Genomic DNA, 12,824 nt, shown 5'->3' on the forward strand with positions numbered 1-12,824 from the left:
GATTCCGTATCGACGAGAAATGAGAAACTACGTAGGAACCGAGATATTTAAAAACTAACGAGTTACTTTATTATGTCTAACTTTCAAATGACCTTCAATAAAACTCACGAAGTTATTTTCCGGACGCGGTTGGTGATACCGGTACTCTGCCTTACCGATTGTACTACTTGAGCGACGACCCACTGATAGCTTCCTCTTACTACAGGCTTTGTTCCTTCCCATTTCGGTGTGCAGTTTCAAAGTGTCACACAGAGCAGACACGAGCACAGAATTACGTCCCAAAGGTGGAAACGATAATAATAACAATACTAATATTGTCAGCCTCACAGTTCTTTCGAGTTAGCTCCGCCATCGATTTGCTGCTTTCTAGTTCCTCGTTCGACCGCATGAGGCATAATGAAGCCAGTGGCAGACCATTGGATCATGACCTGACTGGAAACTCCGCAGCATTGTCGAGAGACGGTAACCAGTAGACCACTGAGGCAACAGACTGGTGGAATGATCGGTCGGAGTAGGGTTACAGGATTAACCTTTTAAGGAACTGTAGATGGTGGAGAATAATATTATTCCACTGATATTGAACAGCATCCAGAGAGACCACGAAGAGTAACACAGAGAAAGAAACTGCCCAGTTGCGAGTAGGACATGCACACTGAGGATATCGTACAAATTTAATAATGTATATCGATATTTCATCCATTCTACGATTTTTGACCGTTATTGACGTTGATACTGGGAAGACATCGATGCCAGGGATAGTAATGTATACAGACATTGCATCCATTCGACGATTTTTGCTCTTTATTGACGTTTAAACTGGTAAGATATCGGTCCCTGACTTTCGAGAGCGTTTTAATTTCAGTTCTGAAGTAGGACAACAAATGGTAAAAGAAACATATTTTTAGTGTGATACAATTACAGATAAACTGTTTTCTGACTCTTTTCCTTTACTTGTATTGCGAAGCATTTCTTCTTGCCAAATTTCGTCATTTTACATCAAGGGGAAGTATTCTATAAATTTTAATGAATGAATTTGTGAGTGTCAAAATATGTGATGTAAACGACAGTATCTTTTGCTTTCGTTGACTTAGAAGCAAACGTTTATTATAACACCGAGAGAGCGTAGATCTTAGTATCTGACATAAATTTCAACCTGAGGCGTCCACCAATTCCTGAGGAAAAGGGGTCTTAACCGACAGACGGACTGATGGATACACCGCTAGCAAATTACAAATATTTTTTTTCGTGTGCTGTAATTACAAATTAACAATTTTCCGGTATTTTCCCTTGATTGTAAACATTGTTTCTTGCCAAATTTGATGATTCTAGGTCAACGGCAAGTCTCCTATAGGTTTCGATAAGTGAATTTGCTAGTATCAAACTACATGACATAAATGGCCTTATCTTTTGGTTGCCTTGACTTGTTACACCGCCAAGTGACTATAGACCCTTGTAAGTGTCTAAATTTCACCTTGATACATCTACCCCTTCCTGATAAAAAAGGGAGTTATCGGGCGGACGGACAGACAGATAACAAATGACAAAAATGTTTCGTGTCATATAATTACAAATTACCAATTTTCGGATTTTTTTCCTTTACTTTTACAGTGAAACCTTGCTTCCTGCCAAATTGCGTTATTTAGGACAAAAGTAAGTACACTACAGTTTTTGATGAATGAGTTGCGAGTATCAAATTACGTACATAAATGGCCGTAGCTTTTGACTGTGTTGACTTGATGCTTCACTTTTTTGTACGTATCCAAGGGACCGTAACCTTAATATGTGACACAATTTGCAACTTGATACGTCTACTAGGTCCTGAGAAAAAGGGTTTTGAACAGACGAACAGATAGACAGACTGACAACAAAGTGATCGTGTAAGTTTCCTTTTTCACCAAGTGAGGCATGGAACCGTAAAAAGAGACATATACAGATACATGTATTACACACACACACACATAGCCTTTGCCGCCGTACCTTTCTCCTGTTGCTTAGCGGCTGAGGCTCCCATGGTGCGAGTTGGCAGGGCGGCGGAGGCGCTGCGCTGCTGTTTGTCCTTCCGTCGGCGGCGTCACGGTCCCACTGGCTGCGTCGGCGGCGGCGCGTGCGACGTCCCCCGTCAGGTGTTCGCCGGGTAGCGGGGTCACGTGACCGCTTTCGCCTCTAACCGCTAGTTCCTTCTGCGGAGCGTGATGACCTGCTGTCGGGAAAAACACAGCAGCTGTGAGGCGCTGGGCTGATGGCGCCGGATTCTGCGGTGGCTGCTATCCGCAGGGGACACCCAGCAGTCGGAAACGCGACAGCGCGGAGGAAATTCAGAGCGACAGCTCTTAAGAAACGGGCTCGTCATCGCGCTTCCTATTGAGTGATGAAAATGGCTGCGGCGGTTGCATCAGAAAAAAAAGTTACACTCCACCGACCGGTGCAGCTGCGTTAAAAATGATTCTGTCGTCAGAGCGACGTCTTTATCGTGGCATTCAAATGGTCCAGCAGCACTGCAAAGCCACGTTTCGGTGGACGTCGATAAATGATACGGCATTATATTATCTAAGGAAAACATGATAAGCTAATCACTGAATCGCTTTTAAGACCAATCAAATATTCGACTCCATGTGAGGGAATAATCTCGAGATTGCGCGAAAACTTCTCTCTTCAATAGTGGCATGACTCCTGCACTTACGGAGGTAAGAGAATGTAGCCTGCCACTAGCTAGTCAAAGACACGACACCAAAGTCTCTTATATCGTCAGCAAGCTGAGAAGGAGAAGGGAAGAGTTTTGGTCAAAAGCAACAACCAGGAAAAAGCTATTCCACGCAGAAAACAGTCGACATTAGGATTGTACGCCGCAACGTGAGTAACATACAGGGTGTTTCAGGAGGAATGGTAAATACTTTCGGAGGTGATAGTATAGACGAATTCCAATAAAAATGCCATGTAACATGTGTCCAATTTTTATTGAGTACACAGATTCAATGCATTTTCGATTTGTGTGTTGGTACACCGGTTGCTATGGGTTGCTAAGGACGCATTTATCGAATGTCAGAAGTAGAATGTTGATGTTCACGTTGTGAGGTTGTGCTTTAGCTTACATTGAACTTTTCGTTGTGATTTGTTGGCCAAGTCTACTGTACTGTACTGTGAAAACATGCCGCACGTATTTACAGATACTGAGTATCCCGATATGGTGTTTGTGTATGGGTTTTGTAATGGAAACGCTGCTGCTGCTTGTAGAGAATATACACTCCTGGAAATTGAAATAAAAACACCGTGAATTCATTGTCCCAGGAAGGGGAAACTTTATTGACACATCCCTGGGGTCAGATACATCACATGATCACACTGACACAACCACAGGCACATAGACACAGGCAACAGAGCATGCACAATGTCGGCACTAGTACAGTGTATATCCACCTTTCGCAGCAATGCAGGCTGCTATTCTCCCATGGAGACGATCGTAGAGATGCTGGATGTAGTCCTGTGGAACGGCTTGCCATGCCATTTCCACCTGGCGCCTCAGTTGGACCAGCGTTCGTGCTGGACGTGCAGACCGCGTGAGACGACGCTTCATCCAGTCCCAAACATGCTCAATGGGGGACAGATCCGGAGATCTTGCTGGCCAGGGTAGTTGACTTACACCTTCTAGAGCACGTTGGGTGGCACGGGATACATGCGGACGTGCATTGTCCTGTTGGAACAGCAAGTTCCCTTGCCGGTCTAGGAATGGTAGAACGATGGGTTCGATGACGGTTTGGATGTACCGTGCACTATTCAGTGTCCCCTCGACGATCACCAGTGGTGTACGGCCAGTGTAGGAGATCGCTCCCCACACCATGATGCCGGGTGTTGGCCCTGTGTGCCTCGGTCGTATGCAGTCCTGATTGTGGCGCTCACCTGCACGGCGCCAAACACGCATACGACCATCATTGGCACCAAGGCAGAAGCGACTCTCATCGCTTAAGACGACACGTCTCCATTCGTCCCTCCATTCACGCCTGTCGCGACACCACTGGAGGCGGGCTGCACGATGTTGGGGCGTGAGCGGAAGACGGCCTAACGGTGTGCGGGACCGTAGCCCAGCTTCATGGAGACGGTTGCGAATGGTCCTCGCCGATACCCCAGGAGCAACAGTGTCCCTAATTTGCTGGGAAGTGGCGGTGCGGTCCCCTACGGCACTGCGTAGGATCCTACGGTCTTGGCGTGCACCTTCCGCCGACCACTGGCGACAACATCGATGTACTGTGGAGACCTCACGCCCCACGTGTTGAGCAATTCGGCGGTACGTCCACCCGGCCTCCCGCATGCCCACTATACGCCCTCGCTCAAAGTCCGTCAACTGCACATACGGTTCACGTCCACGCTGTCGCGGCATGCTACCAGTGTTAAAGACTGCGATGGAGCTCCGTATGCCACGGCAAACTGGCTGACACTGACGGCGGCGGTGCACAAATGCTGCGCAGCTAGCGCCATTCGACGGCCAACACCGCGGTTCCTGGTGTGTCCGCTGTGCCGTGCGTGTGATCATTGCTTGTACAGCCCTCTCGCAGTGTCCGGAGCAAGTATGGTGGGTCTGACACACCGGTGTCAATGTGTTCTTTTTTCCATTTCCAGGAGTGTAGCATACGATTTCCTAACCGCAGACTACGAGACTCAAGAGCCTTTACTCGTGTGTTCAATACACTGCGTTTTTCTGATGTAGTGTCCAGCATTCATATTCCATCTGAACGTGTAAATAAACAGACTGTTCATGAGTAGAAGACATTATTTTGTCGGTAGTACGTAGTCCTTCAAGAAGCACATGTATGATATCTGTACATACCGATGTTCCACATACAAGAATATGGCGGACATAACGTATGCACGGGTTCCATCTATATCATTTACAGCTCATTCAACACCTTTGAGCAGGAAATGAAGAGAGACGATTGGAATTTCGTCATTCGCCAGGTAATCCCATTTTTACTCTTCACTGATGGATCCACTTGATGGCGTCAATGACACCCGTAATTCTCATCAGTGGTCTCAAAAAAGTCCACATGCCATTATGAACACAAATTTTCAAGAATGCTTTTCTGCAAATGTTTTTCATTTGACAGAGAATCAGTTGACTGGGCCTGTTGTGTTACGGCATCGTCTTACAGGACCTCATTATCTGCACTTCCTTGAAAATGAGCTTACAGCATTTCTGGAGGAGATTCCTTTAGCTACAAGAATGCATATGTTCATCCAGCATGATGGGGCACGTGCACATTGTAGTCATAGGTGACACATCATCTAAACCTAACATTCCCTGGAAGATGGATCGGTGAATATGGGCAATCTTCTTGGCCACCTAACTAACCTATGGACATCACACACATCCATGCCCGAGGCAGGATTCGAACCTGCGACCGTAGCGGTCGCGCGGTTGCAGTCTGAAGCGCCTAGAACCGCCCGGCCACACCGGCCGGCGAGAGCTGATTTGATCGTTCGGATTATGAGCAGCGCAACCCTTATCAAAGAATCTAAAGATGACCGCAGAAGAGCTACATGTGGTTATCAATAGAAGCCAGTAGTGCATTGAAGTTGCTGGTGGAATTTTTGAAAATTAAGGGTGGACGTCTCATTTGCCTTTGCTTTAAGTTTGTTTGGGTTACATACTAACAGCTGTATCTCTGTACTCAATAAAAATTGGACACATGTTATATGGCATTTTTATTGCTTTTCGTCTATACTACCACCTCCTAAAATATTCACCATTCCTTATGAAACATCTTGTGTTTCTTTTGAAGAATAAACCGCCATTTGGCTTTATATTACTGTATTTCTCTTATGTACTATCTAGATTTTGGCATGCACTATGTTAAAAGTTCTTCCACCATTAACACATCATATCTGGTAAAGCCAGCCAATGCAAGTAAACAAGGCTAGTAAACAGGAATAGACTTGTTGGTCCGCTTTGTGATGACTTTACCAGATATGACGTGTTAATGGTGTAAGAACTTTCAGCACTGTAGTCGATAGGGGCTTAAAAGCCGAAATATAGAAAGTACAGAAGAAAAATGCAGTAATGTAAAGTCAAATGGTGGTTTATTCTTTAAAAAAATAGTGCATGACTGTGGTTCAGCACCATCTATATTTTTATTTTTTTTTATTTATTAGTAGTGCTTGCATCTATACAATATTTCTAGAAACGGAATGTATAACTTACACGTTATGAGTTCCTCAGTATCGCCAAAAGGTATTTACATGAAAATACTAGAGTGACTGTGTACGGTGTCAGACAAATAAAGCACCTTACAATGAATTCCTGAAACAATTCCGGTTAACTCGATGTGTCACACGACATAGTTATGTGAAAATGTACGAATTTTATTGATAGGCAAAGTGAACCGAATAAACAAACCGACATTTCGTGAATATAAACCACTAACACTCACACTAGTAATTGCACACAATTTCCCCGACCCGAGTTACGAGACGCAGTTCCGAGGGAAAAGAGAATTTTATGATGGCACACCATCTCGTGCAGCTGAAAACCTCACCACAGGACACCTAGCGGACACAATGAGACGCCATTGCCACTGCTTAAGCCGCCAGTGGAAGCAGCCCTTGTCTTGCTTCTAACGACTACCCTTCGGAAAACCTTTCTACAGGAGCACAGCCAGGGATGGCCGATAAACGTCTGAAGAAATCCAACTCAAAACATTGGTGACTCGCTGTAGCCACTTGCATCAAAACACGCAAGAAAGAAAAAGCTGTTTATCTCTGTATTACGTAGTAGAGGTTAAGCTTTGCCCTACGAAAGAAATGACGCCTGTGATAAGCTACAAAAACTCTAATGATTGGAGATATAACAAGCACAAACGCCCTGATTCGCGAGAAAGAAAATGTGTGACCTCCAGGTTTGATATAGACAAATTGAAGCCAGAGTAATTGGCATCTTCTCTTGCAGAAAATCATAGAGTGTTTGAGAAAGGTGACTCACGTGACGCTGAGACGATTTCGAGAGTCATTATGTGGACACTTGTTCACAGGCTTGTCTTAACTCGTAAGGAGTTAAATTGCGAAGTCTCCTAGTATAGAGAATCGCACCAAACACTGACAGTTAATGCTTCCGAGCGATTTGAGGGCAATGGCGTACCTGCTATTCCAGCCAAGTGGAGTGCACTATGCCAGTTAACCTAGCTAGGGAACAAATAGGAGTCTCAGCTTCACCAAAGATGTAGGAAATGTGTCAGACTGGTGTTTAACAGTTGAGAGAGATTTAGAATAGTTTCTCAGATTCACAGCTCGTGCAAACAGCCGCCACAGCCACCGCCGACACAAAGTAATCAGATGCACTCGTCCCACGCCAGCAAGTGATATTCAGTTGACACTCAGAACACTCTCCTAATTTTCGTACATTCAACAATGACCTGCAGTTAAACATGTTAATGATTGTCAGGCTTAATTGAAGTAGACATGGAAGATGTCCAAGCTAACGAAAAGGATTCCTCAAATGGTTCAAATGGCTCTGAGCACTATGGGACTTAACTTCTAAGGTCATCAGTCCCCTAGAAATTAGAACTACTTAAACCTAACTAACCTAAGGACATCACACACATCCATGCCCGAGGCAGGATTCGAACCTGCGACCGTAGCGGTCGCGCGGTTCCAGACTGTAGCGCCTAGAACCGCTCGGCCACCCCGGCCGGCAAGGATTCCTCAGCCACTGTAGAGTTATGAATTGTTTTAATTGTGTACTTCCATTTTATTGCTCTTTACCGACCCCCATTCAGCTTTTGTTATTTTCTTTGTGCATTTTAGTGACATGTTCATCAACCATCTTACCATTAAAGAACTTTATAATAATTTGGAATTTCGCTTCACAGTTGTGAACACCCGTTATCAATATTTCACCATCCTGTATGTAATTTTGCTAACAGCGCTATGTCATGAAATCATACTAAGAGTAAAAATAAACCTTAATAACGAAAATCTAATATTTTCATTTTTTTGCCAACATGTCGTTACACCTGAACCCATACACTAATTTCTGTTAGCGATAACGTTTCCTTTACAGTGAGTGTAGTGGAACTGACATTGAGCTCATTGTCTGATTACATAACTGTCCATACTGCTGCACTCCTCTGAATCTGCATGTGTGAGATGGTATCTTCCTACCTTGCAGGCCACAGGTTCAACAACAGATTCCTAAAACACTCATATATCGTCCTTCTGCCACTGTGGTAGGAAGATAGATCAGAACCAGCCCCACATGTGTTAGAACTGTTTCGGCATGAAATTTTCAGTGGCATTCTATCTGCTCGTAGAAAAAGCGATGTTGTCTTATTCCACCACGTTGGTAGATGTTGGTACATCTCTCCATTTGGCTATCAAGACATTGGTTTTCTTTCGGTTTCCTTAACCATTTTTAGCAAACCACATTATCATTCCTTTGAAAATGTCGAAGATTTCCTCCCCCAGCTTTGTCTAAAATTGTGCACTGTCTTCTCTAACTGTCGTCTATGGAAAGTTAGGCCCTAACACACAACAGGTACTTGTGAAGCTCACTCAAGAATGAAGCTGAGAACTTTTTTTCCAAGACGTCCGCATAAATAGGTATAAGAAAACCTCATGAGTGCAATGTGGCATTAGCTGAGAAGAAATGGATGACAGATCAGAGATTACAGATCCGTCGACTGTGAGACCTTTGCAGAATTAGAAGAATGTTCCACAGGATGGGTAATGAAATCAGATGTGACCAGAATTTGCATTGATCGATGTATAGAAACAGCAGAATTGTTATGTGTGGATGATGGACTGTGATTCAAATCTCACTCTTCGCTCATATAAATGGTTACCAGTGCGCCTTATCAGTCCATGTTAGTAAAGACTCTGCCTCACCTTCAAATGGAAGATAATGAATATAAGCATTTCACTATCCCGATTTCACTCACTGGGGGTTTCCCCACACCACATTACGTGAATGCTGAGGTATTTACTTCAAGAGATCAACGCCTGTTTCCTTCCTTGTCAAGCACAAAATGTGCCAATTTTGTCTGAAACTCTAATCTTCATTCTTCTAATCCCTAAGATCTGTCCCTAAGCCTAAGTCCACTGGGCACAAATCGAATATTCTAGACGGCTTCTTCTCTACACAAGTATACTACCATGTTAATCATAAGATGAGAGGTAGGACGACGGAATGGGCATCCTAGAACTCGACGAATGTTTTGTGAATCGACCACCTTTCACCACTTATATAGTAAAAGAAATATCCATTTCGATCTTACTGAGCAGAAAATGGCAAGTAGTTTCTAGCAACGTTTGACTGTTTTTATGGCTGTTTGGCGTTGGTAAGCAATATTATCTCAAGCATAAGCAACTCAGAAATTAAAATATATATGAAGTTAAAACAAATTTTGAAGCAGCTTTGAAGAAATAACTTTCATGTAGCTTTCTTTCGGATTCTCTAAAATACTGTTGGCTATCTGTGGCATTATTACATAGCAGTTCCTATATAGACACACAGGAATAAAAGAAATTAGCTGATTTATATCAAATGTGCAAGTTGAAAATTTGTACCACACCAGGCTTCGAAGACAGGTCTCCTGCTCATTAAAAAGGTGCGCTGACCACTACGCCATGTGGACGCAGTTGTCAGTACAACTGCACAACCACACTTGCCCCACTGATATAAATCAATGCCTATTGCCAGCTAATGCCTTTAATTACTTTGTGTCTTGATTATTACAGGGTGCAGGATCAAATGTTGTTGTGGTAATATCAAAATGGTTCAAATGGCTCTGAGCACTATGGGACTTAACAGCTATGGTCATCAGTCCCCTAGAACTTAGAACTACTTAAACCTAACTAACCTAAGGACATCACACAACACCCAGTCATCACGAGGCAGAGAAAATCCCTGACCCCGCCGGGAATCGAACCCGGGAACCCGGGCGCGGGAAGCGAGAACGCTACCGCACGACCGCGAGCTGTGGACCTGTGGTAATATCCTCTGGGACCAAACTGCTGAGGACATCTGTCCCTAGGCATACATGCTACATACCCTAACTTAAACTAAGTTACGCTAAGGACAACACACACACCCATGGCCGAGGGAGGACTCGGACCTCCGACGGGGGGAGCTACGCGAACCATGGCAAGGCGTCTGAGACCACGCGGCTACCCTGAGTGGGCTAGTGTCTTATATTTCGGATATGTCTGAAAGAACAGGCGACACACAATTAAGGCGATGATAGCCAATGATCCCTTCAGTGCAAATGCATACTAAGCTCGAACTCTTATGGGTAATGGCGAGATTCTAGGAGTAATGAGGCGAATGAACAGGGGCACCACCTCAGTAGTGGGTGATGTTCGTCGAGAATCTGGGTCTGACGGAAGGCGTGCTAGGGCAGTCAGTGGGATTGCGGTGACAGCTGTATCCAGATTGTGTGCTGGTCAACACTTTTGCCTCTTTGCCTCCTGGCCCGGCAGCTAATGTCTTTAATTCTATGGCATCTGGATTCATAGTGGATTCAGGATCAAAACTTTCAGACATCTCCAAAAGAACAGACACCAAATATATATTCTCCACATTTAATTTTACGTGTGTCATTAAAACACACTATTTTCTCACCACATTCTATAGACTTGTCTTTCTGATATTCTTATGTTTTATGATCTGATATAGAGGGCATACAATTTTATTGCAGCTGTTCCTTAAACACAGCACGTTATCTCGAAACACAGTAACAGCATGGGTGACGACAACTTGGATAATCGGTAAAAGTAACTAAAAACCTGGCTTTTATGTGACATGGTGGGAGAATCTTCTGTCAGTTGGAGTACCTATCCCTCTCTGAAATCACCATGGGAGCAGTCAGTTATATTTAGAGTTTATATCAGACAAAAAAGGGAAACTTACAGTTTAATATCTCTTGTTGCAATAATTGAAGCAAATAAGTTAGCAGCAATATTAATGCTGCAGTTTTTCTGGTTGCAGCTTTTAAACGCTCCTTGTAGTAACGTAAAAATAATATAAGCTAGGTGGGAGGATGACGTGGAAAGTTCGACATTTCGGGCACACAGGCCGCTGGCGGTCAAGGCCACCTGTGAGAGACCGCTGCGCCCCGGCGGTCACCAGTTAACCTCCTACAATAGGCTCCCACTGGCCGTTGCCTTCTCGGCCGACGTTAAATTGTTTCTCTGATTTCAATACACGCAGGACTGCTTCTGCAGCAGCCACAAATCTGAGACCATCGATAGAACGTATACAGCATGTTTGTGCTAACTCTGAAGCATGTGGGTTAGCTTTGTGTTGGTAAGATGGGAGCTTTCATAGGTGGAAATTTATTTATGTAACAGTGTTTTTTTAACAATGAACATGTTTTTTTTAAATTGTAAACTTAACACAAATTGTATTTATACTTCAATTTTTAAGCGTAGACTTCTACCATTGGTCACCGCTGGAGGCGTTGCTTACGCTGGTGTGCTCATACCTTACTATATGGCTCTGAGCACTATGGGACTTAACATCTATGGTCATCAGTCCACTAGAACTTAGAACTACTTAAACCTAACTAACCTAAGGACATCACACAACACCCAGTCATCACGAGGCAGAGAAAATCCCTGACCCCCCTTACTATATAAACCCAGGCATAAGGTAAATTCTTTGCAGTCTCCTGCCACACCTTGGTAGCCGTGACGTCACCAGCAATTAACCAGCGAGTAGAACATTAATTTACGTAATCCACTCTTATAAGATGGTTGTCATTACTTTTGTCTAAGATATATATTGCAATTTCACCGTATGTTCGCCCTGAAGATGGCCCCTGCCCTGGGCTGAAACCGGTCGGAATTAAATAAATAAAAAATACGCGATTAAGACTGTTTTCTTAATACCAAGTTAATTTTATATCAATCGCTGTTACTCCACAACTATGTTATCCAAACGTCTAGGAAATTTGGCAGTTAATAATTTTTTTCTGGCTATAAGAGTTATTGGGATGGATTGTTTTGGGCAAATCGCACGTCTCATACCCATTTAAGTAGATCATCTGTAGCCGAGGTTGTAACTACGATACAATGGACACAATGGACACAATTCTCCTGTTGGTTATTAATATTCATTATTTTTGAAATTTGTGGTAAGGTCTTATGGGACCAAAGTGCTGAAGTCATCGGTCCCTAAGCCTACACACTACTTAATCTAACTAATGCTATGGACAACACACACAGCCGTGCCCGAGGGAGGACTCGAACCTCCGACGGGGGGAGCCGTGGGGACCGTGTCAATGCGCCCAAGACCGCGCGGCTACCCCGCGTGGCGTAATGTTCATTATCTATAGCTTCTGACGTCGGTCATTTTGACTGTGTGGCTGCGCTGGTAATTTATGGTGTGTGTGTGTGTGTGTGTGTTGTCTTCGCACAGCTAGTTGCATCATTGCCTTGATAATGACGGGATGTGCACCGATCGAAATATTGGCGGTTGACAAAAGCGTCAGCTGTTTGAACATTTTATTCCCCAGGAGAAACTTATGTTTTGAAAATAACATCTCATTACACGGGGTACCACTATTTGTTGCTTTCTGTATCTCATGTTCAAAATGAGCGAGGTGTTTTTCACAATATCGCTGTTTGCAGAATCCATGGTGACTCTTGCAAAGGGGTCCTCAGAAACCAAAAAGATCGTAATACGTGAGCATAATATGTGTTCGATGAATCACCAACACATTGTTGTCAGCGATATGGACCTCAAATTATATTCTTCTGTCCGATAACCCTCTTCCTTATATCACTTCGTTGCTCCAGCGAATGACAGTAAATTATACTGTGTGACACTACAGATTCTGTTT

The 12,824-nt window shown here is 43.8% G+C and overlaps 1 protein-coding gene across 3 annotated transcripts in view; it reads right to left on the reverse strand.

The window, feature by feature from the left end:
* The window catches only part of LOC126253436 (proton-coupled amino acid transporter-like protein CG1139), a 245,305-nt gene that overhangs the window by 74,259 nt on the left and 158,222 nt on the right, over positions 1–12,824 (reverse strand). Inside the window, exon 2 of one of the 3 annotated variants that reach the window (XM_049954779.1) lies at positions 1,978–2,200. In XM_049954779.1, the coding sequence (XP_049810736.1) occupies positions 1,978–2,011 (34 nt within the window). In that variant the 5' untranslated portion in view covers positions 2,012–2,200. Of the gene's footprint in view, positions 1–1,977; positions 2,452–12,824 lie in introns of those variants that run through there. The other 2 variants (XM_049954780.1, XM_049954778.1) reach the window with 2 other exon arrangements.

Source organism: Schistocerca nitens, chromosome 4 (genome assembly GCF_023898315.1).
Source record: "Schistocerca nitens isolate TAMUIC-IGC-003100 chromosome 4, iqSchNite1.1, whole genome shotgun sequence".
Classification (NCBI taxonomy): Eukaryota; Metazoa; Arthropoda; class Insecta; order Orthoptera; family Acrididae; genus Schistocerca; species Schistocerca nitens.